This window comes from Neolamprologus brichardi, chromosome 3, assembly GCF_056152115.1.
Source record: "Neolamprologus brichardi isolate AB-2024 chromosome 3, ASM5615211v1, whole genome shotgun sequence".
Lineage (NCBI taxonomy): Eukaryota > Metazoa > Chordata > Actinopteri > Cichliformes > Cichlidae > Neolamprologus > Neolamprologus brichardi.
The window spans coordinates 53,797,598-53,819,068 of NC_142106.1; the positions used below are offsets into that span (position 1 = coordinate 53,797,598).

At 41.4% G+C, this 21,471-nt stretch overlaps 1 protein-coding gene across 2 annotated transcripts in view; it reads right to left on the minus strand.

Annotated features, from left to right (window-relative positions):
- LOC148105837 (NACHT, LRR and PYD domains-containing protein 12-like) overlaps positions 1-21,471 on the minus strand; it is a 219,542-nt gene that overhangs the window by 50,082 nt on the left and 147,989 nt on the right. Inside the window, exons 3-7 of one of the 2 annotated variants that reach the window (XM_087838936.1) lie at positions 21,354-21,467; positions 17,514-17,590; positions 15,558-17,397; positions 13,870-14,046; positions 11,228-11,423 (exon numbers count right to left, since the gene is read on the minus strand). In XM_087838936.1, coding sequence (XP_087695062.1) covers positions 11,228-11,423; positions 13,870-14,046; positions 15,558-17,397; positions 17,514-17,590; positions 21,354-21,467 — 2,404 coding nt within the window. Of the gene's footprint in view, positions 1-2,086; positions 2,264-4,418; positions 4,596-11,227; positions 11,424-13,869; positions 14,047-15,557; positions 17,398-17,513; positions 17,591-21,353; positions 21,468-21,471 lie in introns of those variants that run through there. The other variant, XM_087838935.1, reaches the window with a different exon arrangement.

The window sequence follows — 21,471 nt, forward strand, 5'->3', positions numbered from 1 at the left end:
TCTGTTCAGAGATGAAGAAGGTTCAGAATGTAGAAGTTTAGAAAATGGAAACTCCAAACAGCTGAAGCCAACAGGAAGCAGCTTCAAACAAACACAACAAGAGGAAAAACTCTGAATGTTTCACATTAAAGTCGTACATTTATCATAAAAACAGGAAAAAGACTTGAAAAAGTCGTGTTTTTCCTTCCAGGAACCACAAGGCTTCACTTTTAAAGGTGAAGTGTGAAAGAAATGGACATATTTGAAGTCCAACACCTTTTTCCAGTCACATTATTAAAGCAGACAAACTACAAGCTCCTTTTCATTCCAACAAGTCATCTTCTGACCTGGACTAACAACACTGGTCTCTATGTACAGCTGGCTGTGAGACCAGTGCTCAGGGAGCGTCTACAAAGTGCAACACTGAAAGAACATCACACACTAATTTGCTGCCAGCACTTTCACACAAACATCTACTGTCATTATTGTCACCAAACTCTGTGGATCCTTTATTGCAAATTCAAATGGGATCAAATGGTCAGACAAAAGAGGGTTATGAGGAAATATGATGAAATGTTGTGTATTAGCAGCAAGTTATTGAATCATTTTCCTCAGAAATCAAACAAAATGATTGACAAACATGTTTTTACAAACTCAGCGTTGGACTTGGATCAGCAGGATAAGCTGATGTTTAAAGGCATTTGAGTCTCGCTGTATGAGAGTCCAGTTATTACTCAATATTTATGGATGATGTTCTTTCAGTGTTGCACTTTGTAGACGCTCCCTGAGCCTCACAGCCAGCTGCACATGGACCAGCTGACATTACCCAGCATTAGAGGCGGGTGTAATAAAATGGATTTTCCTATTTAAATGGTTTTAATTTGAATAAAGCGATGTTGATTCATTCAATCCTGAATCGATTTTTAATATAAATGTATTTTGCCAGAATCTCAGGTTAAAGCTCCCAAAAGTATTTCAACAACAACCAAACAGATAAAACAGTAAATGAGAGCAGCTAAACACACAAAGATGGAAACACAGAGCGTGGATCGTTCACTCGACGGCACGGACACGGACACGCCGTCGGGGCTGAAAGTGGACAGCTCACAGATCCTGAAGCTGCAGGTTTCATCTGTCTCCAACCAAAACTGACTGAGCCAGCAGCAAAAGAAGATCCAAACTACGCTTTACGTTTGATGAACATCGTCATGAATTCTCTCTGACTTTGACGTTTACTTCCTGCACAGCTCTCTCTCTCTCAGTGTACTTCAAGAACAGTTTACCTTCAAAAATCTGTTTTCTGCATTATTCACTGCTTATTACGCACCAATCTGCTGTTGTGTTCACTGCTGTCGGCCTCTGAAAACAAAGCCTCATTTCTGCTGTTCAACACTGAAGAAATTGAAACCTTTTAAAATGATGACAGATTACAAACTCTCAGCTGTGTCTGTAATCAAACCTCTGTAACTTTGCTTCACTTCAGCAGCATCAGGTCATGTTCACATGTTGATTCATGGTTTGCTTCAGTTTTTGATGGACTGCAGAATATTTTGAAGGTTATCTGCTATAAAAAGCCAGAACAGGAAAATCTGCTTCATGTGTTTCTGTTTGATCCTCAGTGACTTTGACACAAAGGCCTCTGCTGTGATGATCACACCTCTGATCAAGTCTCACAGTGTCAGCTTTGTTTTTATACATATGGATATGTGCTGATAAATGATCAGAATTATAATATTTCCCACTGTCTACTGTGTGCCGTGACCTTTGACCTGCTAAAGACAGTCAGCTGTGGATTATTCATTGTTGTGTCTGATACTTAGAACTGTGAGGAAGAACACTACACAGTTAATCAGGGTACCCTCTCTCTGAATCAGGAAAGGTGGGCAGGCCGCGTGTGGGCCGCGGGCCATACGTTGAGTATCACTGTTTGAAATGTGAACATTGTTCTGCTGCAGTCAATGGACTAAACCAGAGAAGAAGAAAACAGACTTTACCATGAAGATCCTCAGTGTGGATCAGTATAATATCAGCCTGATGTCTGCAGTTTAGTGTCAGCACAACTTTCACATCATATTCATCTCAGCACAACTAAAACATGCTGACTGACCTCAGAGTTTCAAGTCCACATCCTGGACTCTCCAGGAAACCACACAGATGCTTCACTCCTGAATCCTGCAGGTTGTCGTTGTAGCTCAGGTCCAGCTCTCTCAGATGGGAGGGGTTGGACTTCAGTACTGCTGCCAGATAATCACAGCTGATCTCTGACAAACCACAGCTCTCCAATCTGTATAAAGAATGAAAGGTGTAAGTTTATTAGACAAAGTGTGAGCTTGAAATCATTCAGTGTTTCATCATCTGTTCAGAGCTGAAGAAGGTTCAGAATGTAGAAGTTTAGAAAATGGAAACTCCAAACAGCTGAAGCCAACAGGAAGCAGCTTCAAACAAACACAACAAGAGAAAAACTCTGAATGTTTCACATTAAAGTCGTACATTTATCATAAAAACAGGAAAAAGACTTGAAAAAGTCGTGTTTTTCCTTCCAGGAACCACAAGGCTTCACTTTTAAAGGTGAAGTGTGAAAGAAATGGACATATTTGAAGTCCAACACCTTTTTCCAGTCACATTATTAAAGCAGAAAAACTACAAGCTCATTTTCATTCCAACAAGTCATCTTCTGACCTGGACTAACAACACTGGTCTCTATGTGCAGCTGGCTGTGAGACCAGTGCTCAGGGAGCGTCTACAAAGTGCAACACTGAAAGAACATCACACACTAATTTGCTTCCAGCACTTTCACACAAACATCTACTGTCATTATTGTCACCAAACTCTGTGGATCCTTTATTGCAAATTCAAATGGGATCAAATGGTCAGACAAAAGAGGGTTATGAGGAAATATGATGAAATCTTGTGTATTAGCAGCAAGTTATTGAATCATTTTCCTCAGAAACCAAACAAAATGATTGACAAACATGTTTTTACAAACTCAGTGTTGGACTTGGATCAGCAGGATAAGCTGATGTTTAAAGGCATTTGAGTCTCGCTGTATGAGAGTCCAGTTATTACTCAATATTTATGGATGATGTTCTTTCAGTGTTGCACTTTGTAGATGCTCCCTGAGCCTCACAGCCAGCTGCACATGGACCAGCTGACATTACCCAGCATTAGAGGCGGGTGTAATAAAATGGATTTTCCTATTTAAATGGTTTTAATTTGAATAAAGCGATGTTGATTCATTCAATCCTGAATCGATTTGTAATATAAATGTATTTTGCCAGAATCTCAGGTTAAAGCTCCCAAAAGTATTTCAACAACAACCAAACAGATAAAACAGTAAATGAGAGCAGCTAAACACACAAAGATGGAAACACAGAGCGTGGATCGTTCACTCGACGGCACGGACACGGACACGCCGTCGGGGCTGAAAGTGGACAGCTCACAGATCCTGAAGCTGCAGGTTTCATCTGTCTCCAACCAAAACTGACTGAACCAGCAGCAAAAGAAGATCCAAACTACGTTTTACGTTTGATGAACATCGTCATGAATTCTCTCTGACTTTGACGTTTACTTCCTGCACAGCTCTCTCTCTCTCAGTGTACTTCAAGAACAGTTTAGCTTCAAAAATCTGTTTTCTGCATTATTCACTGCTTATTACGCACCAGTCTGCTGTTGTGTTCACTGCTGTCGGCCTCCGAAAACAAAGCCTCATTTCTGCTGTTCAATACTGAAGAAATTTAAACCTTTTAAAATGATGACAGATTACAAACTCTCAGCTGTGTCTGTAATCAAACCTCTGTAACTTTGCTTCACTTCAGCAGCATCAGGTCATGTTCACATGTTGATTCATGGTTTGCTTCAGTTTTTGATGGACTGCAGAATATTTTGAAGGTTATCTGCCATAAAAAGCCAGAACAGGAAAATCTGCTTCATGTGTTTCTGTTTGATCCTCAGTGACTTTGACACAAAGGCCTCTGCTGTGATGATCACACCTCTGATCAAGTCTCACAGTGTCAGCTTTGTTTTTATACATATGGATATGTGCTGATAAATGATCAGAATTAGAATATTTCCCACTGTCTACTGTGTGCCGTGACCTTTGACCTGCTAAAGACAGTCAGCTGTGGATTATTCATTGTTGTGTCTGATACTTAGAACTGTGAGGAAGAACACTACACAGTTCATCAGGGTCCCCTCTCTCTGAATCAGGAAAGGTGGGCAGGCCGCGTGTGGGCCGTGGGCCATATGTTGAGTATCACTGTTTGAAATGTGAACATTGTTCTGCTGCAGTCAATGGACTAAACCAGAGAAGAAGAAAACACACTTTACCATGAAGATCCTCAGTGTGGATCAGTATAATATCAGCCTGATGTCTGCAGTTTAGTGTCAGCACAACTTTCACATCATATTCATCTCAGCACAACTAAAACATGCTGACTGACCTCAGAGTTTCAAGTCCACATCCTGGACTCTCCAGGAAACCACACAGATGCTTCACTCCTGAATCCTGCAGCTTGTTGTTGGAGCTCAGGTCCAGCTCTCTCAGATGGGAGGGGTTGGACTTCAGCGCTGCTGCCAGATAATCACAGCTGATCTCTGACAAACCACAGCCCCTCAATCTGTATAAAGAATGAAAGATGTAAGTTTATTAGACAAAGTGTGAGCTTGAAATCATTCAGTGTTTCATCATCTGTTCAGAGCTGAAGAAGGTTCAGAATGTAGAAGTTTAGAAAATGGAAACTCCAAACAGCTGAAGCCAACAGGAAGCAGCTTCAAACAAACACAACAAGAGAAAAACTCTGAATGTTTCACATTAAAGTCGTACATTTATCATAAAAACAGGACAAAGACTTGAAAAAGTCGTGTTTGTCCTTCCAGAAACTGTCCTGATTCGTGTTTGAGGTGAGAGACAAAGGACTGCAGGTCCATTGTGCGTCAAAACAATGATTTTATTTAAACATACGCGTGTGGGGAAGATGAGCTCTGGCATACAATCAGCATCGATCTCCCAGAACAATAAACGAGTAGTCGTATTTACAACATCAGGGTATCAGGCAATATAACGCCCCTTGTGCGTCCAAGCAGATAGATAACATGCATCAGTTCCAGTAATCCCCAACAGACGCCAGATGCTTCCTGTTATTTCATTTACTGCACTTCACTTATCTGTGGAAACTGTCACTCATGCAGGTAGAACATGCCGTTTTCGAGCAAAACAAGTCTATATACTGTGTATGTGTGTACAGGCAGCCTATGTGTGTCTTGACCTCCGTGCATGACCTCACTCGACAAACAAAGACATTTTAGAAGTATACTTCCTGACTTATTCTGAGTCATTTGTTACCAGGCAAACTCCAATGCAGCAGGCTGCTGAACACACAGGCCTGTGTTCTGTTTACAGGTTATATGTAGTGTGTGTGTATATATATATATATATATATAAAATAAGCATATATGCAATTCTTCCATAGCTCTGGGCCACTTTACTCAATAGATCGGCCGGACGTCGCGCCGCCCGAAGCTTCCGACCATCAATTAACTGACCGAGCTTCAACGCTTTAATTAGCACAAAAATGCAATATGGATAACATGATTACAGTTGCACCTGCAATGAAAGATTATTATGTAATTATGCTAACACCTGAAATACAGACTTTAATGTAACATCAACAGCTTCAATAAATGCTTTGATGAAATGATAATGATAAATGATAAGTAATGCAATAGTAATGATAATGGTTATGAATAGTAACAGTAAAATAATTTTCTAATCTCCACAAAACCACAAGGCTTCACTTTTAAAGGTGAAGTGTGAAAGAAATGGACATATTTGAAGTCCAACACCTTTTTCCAGTCACATTATTAAAGCAGACAAACTACAAGCTCATTTTCATTCCAACAAGTCATCTTCTGACCTGGACTAACAACACTGGTCTCTATGTGCAGCTGGCTGTGAGATTAATGTAACCAACTTTAAAGTATAAAGGTGAATTACAGCACAATAATTACTTGGGCTCGTAATAAGACCCTTGCCAGAATCAGAAGACACCAAATTCGTATGGAGCCAAAGTATTGAGCAGCAATAATGACCTGGACACAATGTTAACTTTTGAGTAGCCACTCTTGTATTGTTACAAGGTATAACAGATATTTGTCCAATTTGTACAGATAAAGTAAAAAATAAAATAAAATAAATAGTGTGCACACTCAAACAAAATAAAAGTACTTGTTGGGGCCCTTTAAGAATTTAGAGTTAAGCTGGCGATAGCCAACTTCAAAGGTCCTTGTGAGTGTAACTGGAATGTATGAGTCTGGGTGTGTATCTTCTTTGGGGTAGATCGTCCTCAAAGTGGTTGACTCGCCATCTATCACAACTGGAATATCGTCCTGGTCCTTGGACTTTTCTGTCCTCTCCAAAAAACCTGACCTATAATCCAGGTCATAAAATGTACATTCTAATCAGTCTGTTTCAGATGCATTGTTTAAGGTTAAAATGTAAAATCAAAATATTGCATCAACCTCATATTCATTGCATCAACATTTTAAATCTTATCAAATCTCACTGTTCTGTTGTACAACATTCAATTTTCAAGTATATCAAATATGAGAACTAAACATCTAAGTTGCTCAAATATGTCTCTATTCATGTAAACATTAATTAAACAATACTTATGGTAAGTAACCATTGACATTCAAAATACAATACACCATAACAAATTCAGAACTATGTGCAAATAAGCAACAAAATATACATGTGAGTTCAGTTCAGAGGCATTAAAGCAGTGTGCTTAATTTCTCCACACTATAGGCCTATTCGTGAGAGAGAGATGCACTAAAAATTACCCTCTAGGTTACTTTAAACTCACAGTGAACTGACAAAAATTAGCTTTAGAGCGGCTAAGAACATGTTGCTCACCGTTGCGCTGTTTCACAAAAGCCCAACACACACTGGTGTCAGAATTGCAGCAGCTCTCCGGATGAAAGGTGAGTGGTTAGCCTGTGAGACACCGAGCTAGCATTAGCGTGATCATGAAGGTAAGTCTCTACAACTTTTTTTCCTTCGGAATAACACTTGTCTTACCGACGTTGCTTCTCTCCTTCATCCAGCCACTCAACTCCGGACTTCCAGCAGGTAAGTATGCTGGCTTTCTTTCCTCTCAATTCAGAGTTTTTCCCTCTCTTTTGTCCGTGGATTTCTCGGTTTGAGTATCAGATGCCTCCACTCCTCTTGCTGAGATGAGAAAAACCCGGGAACTCCATGCACCTACACCTCACTTCCTGGCTGACAGGGTCAATGCGGCCTGGGTAGGCTCTGATTGGTTGCTGAGCTAGTTGCCCTCACTTGGGGTGAACTGAGAGGTGCATTCAATGGTCATAGGAAATATGACGTTTTGTTTGTGTGGACAGTTAAAATAAAGAGAATAAATACTCTTTCTTCTCTATCATTGGTGTAAATGTGTTGTTTTTTTCATCTGGGCTACACTAGTGCTCAGGGAGCGTCTACAAAGTGCAACACTGAAAGAACATCACACACTAATATGCTTCCAGCACTTTCACACAAACATCTACTGTCATTATTGTCAGCAAACTCTGTGGATCCTTTATTGCAAATTCAAATGGGATCAAATGGTCAGACAAAAGAGGGTTATGAGGAAATATGATGAAATGTTGTGTATTAGCAGCAAATTATTGAATCATTTTCCTCAGAAACCAAACAAAACTATTGACAAACATGTTTTTATCTGTTATCTGTCTGTCACCACTGAGAACCTAAATAATCCACAGACGTTCTGGAAAATCATTAAGTCTCTTTAAGTGAGTAAAAGCTCCCACACACTACCCACCTATATTTTTAAGGATTCTGTTCCTGTTTGTGATAGGAAGGAGATGATGAATTGCTTTAACAAGCACTTTATATCTTCTGGCTCTTTGTTTGACTCTCTGAACCCAGTCTCTGTAAAATCCGGCACAAACCTTCCGGTGTACACTGGTCAGCCATTTAACTTTGTTCCTTTCTCTGTGCAGGAGGTCTGTAAAGCTCTTAAACTGTTAGATCCTAGAAAATCTCCAGGGGCAGACTTACTAGATCCTTACTTCTTGAAACTGGCAGCTGATTTTGTGGCAGAGCCTCTCACAACACTTTTCAACCTCACACTGGATACGAATAAAATTCCCTCAGTATGGAAATCAGCTTTTGTTGTTCCTCTATTAAAAGGGCGCGACCCAGCAGTGTTAACTAATTACAGACCAATATCTAATCTATCTGTGCTGGCCAGAGTTCTCTTGTGTGCGAGCAGTTAAAGGAGTTTTTACACACCAATGCCATTTTATCTGAATATCAATCAGGCTTTAGGAAGAATCACAGTACTATCACAGCTGCAATTAGAGTGGTAAATGATATTACTATTGCACTTGATAAAAAACAACACTGTGCATCCCTTTTTATTGATTTGTCAAAAGCATTTGATACTGTTGATCATTGTATTTTAAAACTTAGACTCTTCCAGTCAGGACTCTCTGAGAGAGCAGTGGCATGGTTCTCAAACTACCTCAGTAACAGGACTCAGTGCATTAAATCTGACGGTCTATGTTCTGACTTTGTTACAGTGCACAACGGAGTGCCACAGGGTTCAGTATTAGGTCCCCTTCTATTTATCATTTACGTAAACAATCTTAGTCTAAATGTGCCAGATGCAAACTTGCACTTCTATGCAGATGATGCAGTTATTTACAGCTGTGGTTCAACTCTTGTCCAAGCCATTGACTCCTTGCAGAAAGCCTGTTCTGCTGTCCAGCACTCATTACTTCAGCTTAAACTTGTTCTCAGCGCAGACAAAACAAAGCTCATGCTGTTTTCTAAATCAAGGAAATTGGCCCAAATAATCCCATCAGTAACCACTCTTGAAGGTAATAAAATAGAGTTGGTTCACACCTATAAATATCGGGGAATCTTAATTGATGACTCGCTCACCTTCAAACCACATGTAGAGAATGTTGTAAAAAATCTGAAGTTAAAACTGAGATTTTATTTTCAAAATAAGTTGTGTTTCTCTTTTAATTCAAAGAAGCGGCTTGTTGCTGCAACATTCTTGCCTGTGCTGGATTATGGTGATATTCTATATATGAATGGTTCTGCTCAATGTCTTCGAATGGTTGATATTGTGTATCGTGCTTCTCTGAGGTTCATCACTAACCGTAAATTTCAGACTCACCACTGTGAGTTATACTCTCAGGTAGGATGGCCTGCTTTGGTAAGTCGGAGGAACTCTCATTTATACAGTTTTATATATAAGGCGATACTTGGGTTGCTGCCTTCTTATATATGTTCCCTGCTAGCAATGAAACATGCTGGTCGGTATTCTCTTCATCCGAATGGTTACTTGTTGCTTTCTGTTACATTTGCCCGAACTGAACATGGTAAAAGAGTTTTTGTCCATTTAACACCCTCGGCTTGGAACAAACTGCAGAAGGAATGGAAAATGACTGAATTAATTTCATTAAGTGCTTTTAAATCTAAACTACGAATCCTTGAGGCCAAGTCCATGACATGTAACTGTTTCAATTAGATTGATTGTCATTTTAACTGACTTTTTATTTTTATTTGAAATTTACTGAATTTTATTTTATTTGTATTCTTTCACTTATTGTTGCACCTGTGTTGTTGCTGCCTGTATTTGAGTAATTTCTGTAACTGTGAGACACTTGCTGCTGCCTATCTTGGCCAGGTCTCCCTTGAAAAAGAGGTTTTTAATCTCAATGGGATCTTCCTGGTAAAATAAAGGTTTAATAAAAAAAATAAAAATCTTTTTTACAAACTCAGTGTTGGACTTGGATCAGCAGGATAAGATGATGTTTAAAGGCATTTGAGTCTCGCTGTATGAGAGTCCAGTTATTACTCAATATTTATGGATGATGTTCTTTCAGTGTTGCACTTTGTAGACGCTCCCTGAGCCTCACAGCCAGCTGCACATGGACCAAATGACATTACCCAGCATTAGAGGCGGGTGTAAAAAAAATGGATTTTCCTATTTAAATGGTTTTAATTTGAATAAAGCGATGTTGATTCATTCAATCCTGAATCGATTTTTAATATAAATGTATTTTGCCAGAATCTCAGGTTAAAGCTCCCAAAAGTATTTCAACAACAACCAAACAGATAAAACAGTAAATGAGAGCAGCTAAACACAAAAAGATGGAAACACAGAGCGTGGATCGTTCACTCCACGGCACGTACACGGACACGCCGTCGGGGCTGAAAGTGGACAGCTCACAGATCCTGAAGCTGCAGGTTTCATATGTCTCCAACCAAAACTGACTGAACCAGCAGCAAAAGAAGATCCAAACTACGCTTTACGTTTGATGAACATCATCATGAATTCTCTCTGACTTTGACGTTTACTTCCTGCACAGCTCTCTCTCTCTCAGTGTACTTCAAGAACAGTTTAGCTTCAAAAATCTGTTTTCTGCATTATTCACTGCTTATTACGCACCAGTCTGCTGTTGTGTTCACTGCTGTCGGCCTCCGAAAACAAAGCCTCATTTCTGCTGTTCAATACTGAAGAAATTGAAACCTTTTAAAATGATGACAGATTACAAACTCTCAGCTGTGTCTGTAATCAAACCTCTGTAACTTTGCTTCACTTCAGCAGCATCAGGTCATGTTCACATGTTGATTCATGGTTTGCTTCAGTTTTTGATCGACTGCAGAATATTTTGAAGGTTATCTGCTATAAAAAGCCAGAACAGGAAAATCTGCTTCATGTGTTTCTGTTTGATCCTCAGTGACTTTGACACAAAGGCCTCTGCTGTGATGATCACACCTCTGATCAAGTCTCACAGTGTCAGCTTTGTTTTTATACATATGGATATGTGCTGATAAATGATCAGAATTATAATATTTCCCACTGTCTACTGTGTGCCGTGACCTTTGACCTGCTAAAGACAGTCAGCTGTGGATTATTCATTGTTGTGTCTGATACTTAGAACTGTGAGGAAGAACACTACACAGTTAATCAGGGTACCCTCTCTCTGAATCAGGAAAGGTGGGCAGGCCGCGTGTGGGCCGCGGGCCATACGTTGAGTATCACTGTTTGAAATGTGAACATTGTTCTGCTGCAGTCAATGGACTAAACCAGAGAAGAAGAAAACAGACTTTACCATGAAGATCCTCAGTGTGGATCAGTATAATATCAGCCTGATGTCTGCAGTTTAGTGTCAGCACAACTTTCACATCATATTCATCTCAGCACAACTAAAACATGCTGACTGACCTCAGAGTTTCAAGTCCACATCCTGGACTCTCCAGGAAACCACACAGATGCTTCACTCCTGAATCCTGCAGGTTGTAGTTGGAGCTCAGCTCCAGCCGTCTCAGATGGGAGGGGTTGGACTTCAGTGCTGCTGCCAGATAATCACAGCTGATCTTTGACAAACCACAGTCCCACAATCTGTATAAAGAATGAAAGATGTAAGTTTATTAGACAAAGTGTGAGCTTGAAATCATTCAGTGTTTCATCATCTGTTCAGAGCTGAAGAAGGTTCAGAATGTAGAAGTTTAGAAAATGGAAACTCCAAAGCGCTGAAGCCAACAGGAAGCAGCTTCAAACAAACACAACAAGAGAAAAAACTCTGAATGTTTCACATTAAAGTCATACATTTATCATAAAAACAGGACAAAGACTTGAAAAAGTCGTGTTTTTCCTTCCAGGAACCACAAGGCTTCACTTTTAAAGGTGAAGTGTGAAAGAAATGGACATATTTGAAGTCCAACACCTTTTTCCAGTCACATTATTAAAGCAGACAAACTACAAGCTCATTTTCATTCCAACAAGTCATCTTCTGACCTGGACTAACAACACTGATCTCTATGTGCTGCTGGCTGTGAGACCAGTGCTCAGGGACAAAGTGCAACACTGAAAGAACATCACACACTAGCTTTGTCCCAAAACGTCGGTTGCATCCTTCGGACGACCTAGCCTTTGCGGTCTACGTCCTTCACAGACCGAAAAGGCTGGAATTGCGAGGCTGTGAAATGGGACGGTCTAACCTTCAGATTTGTGTCACCGTTGTCTTGGTGGAGTTTAATAAACTCGGCCGTCTGCTCCTTGCTATCTAAAATATAACAGCACTCTGGCATAAATTCTCGACCGTCTCACACTTCTGTTTAATCAGTTTTCTGTTTAACGTTTATTCAGCTGTGTGAAAATCCCGGAGGAACCCACCCGATGGATTAATAAAGTTTTATTTAATCTAATAACTTTGATCTCAGCCAAACCGATTTACTCCGGAACAAATACAACACCAAAAAAAGGCAAACAATTACATTCTTAAGTTATCCGAGTGACTTATATATCATGTTTAACCTGAGTAGCGAAAGAGCCGGGGTCTGAAAACGATGAAGTCGGGAGTCCGTTGCTCTCGCCGACTGGAGTGACCATTGAACCCCCCGGCTTGCTATCGAGCGGGTGGGTGGCAGACGTCTCCGAAAACGTCGGCACACTTTTGCAAATATGCGATGTCTTGATAAACCAAGCAGACATTTCTAATTGTTGACAGCTGAAATTTGGCTGGGCCGTGCTATGAATTCTGGGATATGTTGGGCAACGATGGACACACCCGACCCATCCTTCAAATTTGAGGAAATGAGGGACGCATTTGTCGGCCGCATTTGAAGGAGTCGACGAATATGGACAGCCTTCGTCGCCTGGCTGTGATGTAATTGGCCTTCAAATGCGGCATCTGGAGGATGCAGCTGACGTTTTGGGACACAGCTACTAATTTGCATCCATCATCCAACCTGGAGAGGAAACAGAGACGCCTCCCCTTCAAAGTAAAAGCTGCTCCTTTTGGACACAGTATCAAAGAAAGTCTACAGTATAACAAAGAAAAGACAGAAAGAAGTTTTGGTTGTTTTTAAATTGTGCAGAAATGAAACTACACTAAGATCAATTATGTGACAGACATTTCATCCCATGTCAGTTTGGCCTCATCCTGGGCCAGATTATCCTGCATATTTGTTTCCTGATAAAATGATGTGACAGGTAGAACAGAGTAAAGTGGTGGTGTTACAGCCTTTCTCCCCTCTGCTGCCGAGGCTGTTAGTCTCTCCCAAACTCAGCTACAGGACTTCCAAATGAATGAAAGCAGCAGAAGTGGCTTTACAAATGAAAGAGGAAGAGGAGAAGAAGAGGAGAGGGATGCCACCCTGACCATCCCTCCAGCTGAAAACATCACACTTCCATTAAAGTTGGTGAGAAAATGTTGAGTAGGATGAGCTGCTGGCTAATCTGGAGGCTGTAGCAGCAGCTCACAGTCACAGTGGATTTCCACTCATGAAAAAGCTCTGGCTGCTTCATTTCTCATCTCATATCAGAGACTTTAAAGCTTCACTGAAGCTGTACTGTGATGCTTCCATATTCCAGTGAGGCCTCCATAATGATTTCAGCTGTTCTGTACACACACTGTGTGCCCTGTATGGCTCAAAGTCTCTGCAGCCTGTTTTTACCTGCTATCATCAGATCTTCATCATCCTCATTCACATCCCTCACACACTCTACAGCCTCATCAGCACTGACTTCATCTTCACTGACTGATGGAGCACAACATGAACCTGTGGAGGCTGAAACACTGTCCTGTCAAACATCTCCCCGTCACCACTCCGCTTCTGTCAGCCTTTAAATGAACCCTGCTCAAGTCTGTCACTTCTGTTTGGAGCCAAAAGGAAAAACTGTTGTTCAGTCGTTTGGAAAGACACAACATTTCTGAAAGCACTCAAACTTCTTCACATTTGTCTTCAGACACATCCTGAACATTTAGGAACTAAAGAAAGTTTCAAACATCAATCAAAGACCTGAAATATAGAAAAACAACAACAGCTGCAGTCAGTGAACTAACCTCAGAGTCTCCAGTCGACAGTTTGGACTCTCCAGTCCAGCATACAGAAGCTTCACACCTGAATCCTGCAGCTTGTAGTTTTTACTCATGTCCAGCTCTGTCAGATGGGAGGGGTTGGACTTCAGAGCTGAGGCCACAACTTCACAGTGAGACTCTGAGAGTCCACAGTCAGTCAGTCTGTGATGATAGAAAATATAAAATGTGTTATTATAAAAGCAGAAAATCTGCATTATAAACACAGACTGAAAGTATATGAAGACAAAACAGAGTGAGGTCATAATCTGATGAATCTGCTCTTCACATCTGTGCTTCAGCTCCTCTTACTGTGTTTGACATGACACAACGATTGAGTCTCTCTCAGACCTGCAGACTTTTAATGAGAATCTTTGTTTGGCTTTAATCTGCAGATGAAGGAGGAAGATGGTGTCACATTTAGGCTTCCATAATGTCCACAGTCTGTCACTGAGATCTGATCCAGAGTCAGAGTGAAGACACACATTTGGACTGTTTCCTGTTTTAACTCCAGAACATTTTGAATGAGTTCAGCTCAGTGAAGAGTTCCAGCTGGAAAGATGATCTCTGTTTGCTACCTGCTGTCAGGTACCACTGTTCACGTCCACACGCAGGAAAAACCTGCTGACTGTTACCAAACGGAGCAGAAATCTCATCACTGGACAATAATGATGAATGAACTCAGAGCTGCTGATATCAGATCTGATTTCAGGGGAACTAAACACAGAAATGATTGGCTCATTTTAGCTTTCTGAGCCATTATCTGCTGGTGTGTCGCTAGTTGGCAGAAAATGATTTGTATTCCTGTTCAGGGCTTCAGTGTTTATGAGTCCAGATCCAGGTGACAGCAGGTCAAAATGATGTTACCTGTCTGTGTCCAGCAGCAGCCTGTATTCACTTTGAATATTGTTATAACCTGACATGGATCAGTTTGTCTTTGATTGGTTTGTAAATGTCACTGTTTCCATTGGACCTGAGTGACGGTACAAAGACAGAGAGGGAGAGAAAGGAGAGAGAGGATGGAGACAGCAAAGAGAGAGCAAACACGAACAGGTGAGAGTGGACAGGTGACCAAGGTCAGCAACCAATCAGAGAGTTTCTGTTTCACCCACAGTCACTGATGATGACTGCACATAACCAAGCAGTGTGTTACTCTGATATCAAATATGGATCCTGCTCTTATAATAATGATCATCAGATGATATTATTGTGTTATTTTGTAGCTGAATACGATGTTTGTGTGATTATCAGTGAAAGAAGCAGTGAGGAGGATGGAGAGAGAGAGAGGACAGAGGGTGAAGTTAGAAACACTAAAAGGATTTTTCATGGATTTCATGGATGATTTGAGTGATTTCCAGCAGGACACTTAAACATGTCAGTGGACGTCCTAAAGAACATATTCACTGATATGAAACGTGTCATTGAACAGGATTAATATCAGTGGAAACATGGTGGAAACAGCTGTGACTGCATGGATGTGACACACTTCAAATCTGTTCTCCACTCTTGGATTTGGGATCCATGGAGCTGCTGCTGAGTCTGTACAATAAAGGAATGGTGTGGAAGGTTGCATCGTACGGACACAAACACTTTGTGGTTACAATCTGATTTTATTTTCAAAATTAAACTACTAACCTACACTGATCAATGATGTTAATGATCACATCTGGACTCACCGAGCCTTTCTGCAGTTCCTCACAGCTGGAATCAGTCTCTGTCGTCCCCGCTCTGATGTTTTGTACTTCTGCAGGTCCAACTCATCCAGAACCTCCTCTGACATCTGCAGCATGAAGGCAAGAGCTGAGCACTGGATCTCAGAGAGTTTCTTCTTTGATCTGTTCTCTGACTTCAGGAACTCTTGGATCTTCTGAAATAATGAGAGGTCGTTCATCTCCATCAGACAGTGGAAGATGTTGATGCTTCTGTCAGGAGAGATTTCATCACTGTTCATCTTCTTCAGGTTGTTGATGACTCTCTGGATCGTTCCTGGACTGTTCCTTGTCTGACCCAGCAGACCTACTAAGAGTCTCTGGTTGGACTTCAGACAGAGGCCATGAAGGAAGCGAACAAACAGGTCCAGGTGGCCATTTTTACTCTGGAGGGAATTCTCCATGACTTTAGTCAAAAAGACATCCAGTGGTGGGAAGCTATAAGACTTGAACATGTTCTTAAAAAAAAATCTGTTTTTGTATTCTTCTCGGAATTTCCCTAGAAAACCTTCTACCACCTCTTTCTTCCTGTTGGTGTGACAGTGGAACATGTAGACTGCAGCCAGAAACTCCTGAATGCTCAGATGAACAAAGCAGTAGACTGGTTTCTGGAAGATTACACACTCTCTTTTGAAGATCTCTGTACAAACTCCCGAGTACACCGAGGCCTCTGTCACATCCAGACCACACTGCTCCAGGTCTTCTTGGTAGAACATGATGTTTCCTTTCTCCAGATGTTCAAACGCCAGCCTCCCCAGCTTCAGAAGGACTTCCCTGTCAGCCTCCATCAGCTCCTGTGGACTCGTCTCATGTCCCTTATGGTACTTGTTCTTCTTCCTCTTTGTCTGAACCAGCAGGAAGTGTGAGTACATGTCAGTCAGGGTCTTGGGCAGCTCTCCTCTCTGCTCTGTAGTCAACATGTGCTCCAGAACTGTAGCAGTGATCCAGCAGAAGACTGGGATACTACACATGATGTGGAGGCTCCTGGATGTCTTCATGTGGGAGATGATTCTGCTGGACAGCTCTTCATCACTGAATCTCCTCCTGAAGTACTCCTCCTTCTGGGCATCAGTGAAGCCTCGTACTTCTGTTAGCCTGTCAACACATGTAGGCGGGATCTGATTGGCTGCTGCAGGTCGGGAAGTTATCCAGACGAGAGCCGAGGGAAGCAGATTCCCCTGGATGAGGTTTGTCAGCAGCTGGCTGACTGATGACTTCTGTGTGACATTAGACAGCAGCTTCCTGTTGGTGAAATCCAATGAAAGTCTGCTTTCATCCAGGCCGTCAAAGATGAACAAAAGCTGAGAGACAGCCAGCTTCTCTGCTGTGACCTTCTGTAATGTTGGATGGAAAACATGGAGCAGCTCCAGAAGACTGTACTGCTCATCTCTGATCAGGTTCAGCTCCCTGAATGAAAGCAGAACCACCACACTGACATGTTGGTTCTCCAAGCCCTCTGCCCAGTCCAGAGTGAACTTCTGCACTGAGAAGGTTTTTCCAACACCAGCCACCCCGTTGGTCAGAACCACTCTGATGGGTCTCTGTCGGTCAGGTAAGGCTTTAAAGATGTCCTGGCACCTGATTGGAGCGTCATGGAGGGCGTCCATCTTGGAAGCTGTCTCCAGCTGCCTCACCTCATGTTGGGTATGAACCTCTTCACTCTGTCCCTCTGTGATGTAGAGCTCAGTGTAGATCCTGTTGAGGAGGGTTCTACTTCCTGTTTCATCACTTCCTTCAGTCACACGTTCACATCTCCTCCTCAGACTGATCTTATGTTCATCTAAAACCTCCTGCAGAACAACATCTGCTGAAAGAAAGAAAAACAATGAGACTAAAGAGAAAGAAAACTCTTCATTCTCTGAACAACACAAGAAGTCCAGTTTTCAGAAATGAGTCCATCAGCAGACAGATGTTCAGTCTTACTTTGTACACAGCTGCTCTGACTGGCTGTCTGCAGTCCAGCTCTGGTTCTGGATCTTTCTTCACACTGTGCAGAAGCTCTGATGGTGACACAGAAAAGTCAAAGTGGAGATACTTCTGTCCACCTTTGATTAGACTCATTATAAAAAGGAAAAAAAAGTTTTAACACAGTCATGTTTCCAGTTCACAGACATTTATTCCATGGACACTCACTCTAACCTGAACCACAGCTACAACCCAACATTGTTGAGGCCTCATCTCCTCCTTTCCTGACTGTAGAGGTTAAATATGCAACAACCAACAAATAAAAGAATTTGGTTCATTTCAAAGAAATTCACACGGTGACCAAGTAAAGTAACCGTAGTAAAGGAGACAACATCCCGTTGATGGTGGGATTATTTGAAAGATTTGCTTTAGTCACGTCACCAAATGCAGTTGAACCACCCGTGGATCCATGTTTGACCATTCTACCACTCTGAGCTCTGCTTTTTAATCATTTTATTATTATCATCATTCATTTATTCATTCTTTGGAGGGGGGCTATTTCCTAATGCCGCCCTAATAAGGTGATGTTCAAGGGGAAATATAACAGAAACTCTTTCAGTGTTATTCATTAATAAATTAACAGATAAACTGTGAAGAAGAAAAAAACTGAGATTTAAAGGAGAGAGTGAGAAACTTGATCATCCATCCTCATAATACATGTTTATCAGTATCTGCTGTGACCATACTGCAGTAATAACTACAAGTCTACATTTCTGTGACTGTTGATCAATCACAGCAGGAATCTGAGCTCATCTCTGCACACAGAGCAGCTTCAGCTCTGGGATAAACTGCTCGCTTCACGTCCTTCTCAGCTCACAGACACTCATCCTGATATTTTCCTTTAACATTTGATGGTATAATTCATCTGAGTTTACACTTTATCTGCATAAATACAGAAAAACAGACCCAAACACCATAAACCATCAGTTTCACCATGTAGAATATATTGTTGTTTCCTTGCTTTTAATTCAGAGAAAAACTCTGATTTTGATTTTCTCTGTTCTCTTTGCCACAGCCCATCCCAGCAGCAGCTGAAGCAGCTGACTGTCACAACACTGAATAACACTTTAGGAGGAATTTTAGAGGTCAGTAAAGCTCCAGTTTCAACATCAGTTAATCAATCATAGTTCATCATAAATGTTAACCTGGCTGGCACACATGTTAATGTTAGCCATTTAAATATTAGCAGTTAGCTGAGGCCACGAGAAGAAGAGGCCCTAGAAGAACAATGGATGATAACATTAGATTTTCAAGACTAGGCAGAGACGTGTTTTCCTTTACTGTCTCTTACAGAGGAGGGAGCAGATACCAGACGAGGTCACGGAGGTACGGGGAGGATTCGCAGCAGACAGCAAGACTGCCACGTCCATGCGAGAGAGGGATGGCTACGATAATCTCTGTTTTTGTCTCACTATATAATGTTGTACAGCCCATTTGAGGGTTATCCTCTCTGTGAACCAGATGCTTGATTTCACACAGAGGTCCACCAACTGAATTTGATCAGTTATGGAACGATTTACCTCAACAGGCTCCTTCACTCACTGCTTTTAAACCTCCTTTAAAACACACTTTTACTCCCTGACCTTTGACGCACACACACGCACGAACACATCCTCCAACCACACACACCCATATTTTGCTCCATTGCGGTTTATTTCACACCTCAAACATTTAGTAAACAATTAAGCAAATACAAGTAATCTGCAATAAATTACAGGTAGTAAGAAAATATTTCTTTTATGCTACGTCCACACCTACACGGGTATTTTTGAAAACGCAGCTATTTCGTCCACGTAAACGGCGTTTTGAATCACCGAACACTGAGATTTTTTAAAACTCCTTTTTTGCGTTGACGTCTGGACGAGGAATACAGAGTTTGTCACGGAATGTCAAAGGTATGTGCCTTTTTTCACGTTACACTGTACACCACGATATTTTTTACATGAGAGGAATTGCAGAATGGCAGATAGTCAGATTAACAGTATTGTGTCTCTATCTTCAGGTTTTACACGCTTACATATACACACACAGTTACTGTCCCTCTATTTAGAAAGGCAGAGGCGTCACGGTGTGATTATTTTACGTGTAGTTTTTCCTGTGTAATAATATTCAACATTGCTATAAATACATTTTTCAAAAAATGCCTCTCTGTGCAAAATGGGTTTAAAAACATAAACAACTATGGGACAATGTTTGTCCATGATTTAGACAGGGGGAACAAATCGTGGCAGGATCAGCCTGATATTATTTGTATCCCACTGTAACTTTACTGTTTAAAGAGCTAACATCTCCAAAATGTCAGGAATAGTTAGTCATTACAACAAGTGTTTGTGAAATAAAAATCAAGAATGTGGGATACTGTTTGTCCGTGATTTGAACAGCCCAGCGCTGCTCCCGACGAAGGGAAAACTAATTCTGCAGGGAGACCTACCTCGGCACTTGTGCAGGTGAAGCCAAAGGGAAGATATGCTTCACCATATTTTCTAGTCTTTGGCTTAGAATGAAGTTGGTTTGGATGCTTCATCTCCTGCTTTGCGTTTGTGTGGAAGCCCCGTCAAAAACCTGTCAATTATGCCAACAGCATCCAAGCATGCTTTCTTTTTGCTTTTCCTTTTCATACCCCCCCCCCCCCCTCCCCCCCTGCAATGGCTCTGCGTCCCCCCAGAGGGCGGGCCCCAAACTTTGGAAAGCTCTGTACTAGCTAACCTTAAAAATTAAGTTGGATACAGAAATATAGCCCAACAATCATGTTTTTACAGTCCCTTGGTCTCAGCCTCAGATACTCAACAAATCAAAACATCTGATAAAAAAACATTTTTTTCCTTCATTTCTGTCAAATAATTCTGTATGAAATGTTTCTAGCTGTTAGTGTCAAGGTTGCTAGGCAACCTGAGCAGTGCGATGGAAGTTAGATCATTTTGCAAGTCTCAGACTTCTGCCCTTCTCGCTCTTCAGAGTACCCGGCCTTACATAGGCTGGGTACTCCGAAGTGTGCAGCCCCTGAATTGGGACATAGCTATCGCCAGTTTGACTGAGCCTCTGTTGGGCCTTCACCATCAAAGGCTCAGAAACAAACTGTGACAGGAAGAGATCTGGCAGACCCAAAGACACAACTGAATCAGAGAACAAGTTTCTGAGACTTAACAGCTTGCGTGGTAGGCGGCTCACAGGACAACAGCTTCAATCGCAGCTTAATAATGATCATAGTAAGTCTCAGTTTCAGCTGTGAAGAAAAGACTTCGACCTTGTACAGAGTGAGAGGCACCCGGAACCAAACAACTACCACAGCATTCTGCAGCATCATACAATACAGAGGCTGCAGCTGCAGATCTTTTTTTTCACCTGGAAATTTACTTTAAATGTTAGATGGAAAATGTATTGCTCAGTTTAACCAAAGTAAGAACAATAATCCATAAACCTTCATAAAGACAAACATCTCCCCAGAACATTGAGCTGCTGAAGTGTCACTGAAGGGAAAAACTATTTGTCCTCCTCCATCCAGCAACACCTGAAACACCTGAGTGGAAGCTCCTCCCTACACTGTGTTTGAAGCAAAGCACAAAGGAGACACCTGCTGGAGCAGCTGGAGTCCTACAGACACTCAGCCTCTTCACTACACAAACACCTCCTACAACATCCACTCTTTCCACTCTGACTGCTGTGTTTGTGGAAACACTCCAACACACACCGCTTCACATACCAACATAAAAATGTGTGTGAAAAAGAGCTGAGCTGATATTAAACATGAGGATTTATTCATAAATACAGAGTCAGGAACAACATCTAGACACACATTACCTCTCAGCAGCAGAAGAAAAGCCTTTAAAGTTTATATAAAAATCCTTCGACTTGTTGCTCTTTAAGGAAACACAGCTGGGTTCAGGTCCAGGAGATTCTGGCCTCTTATTGATCCTAA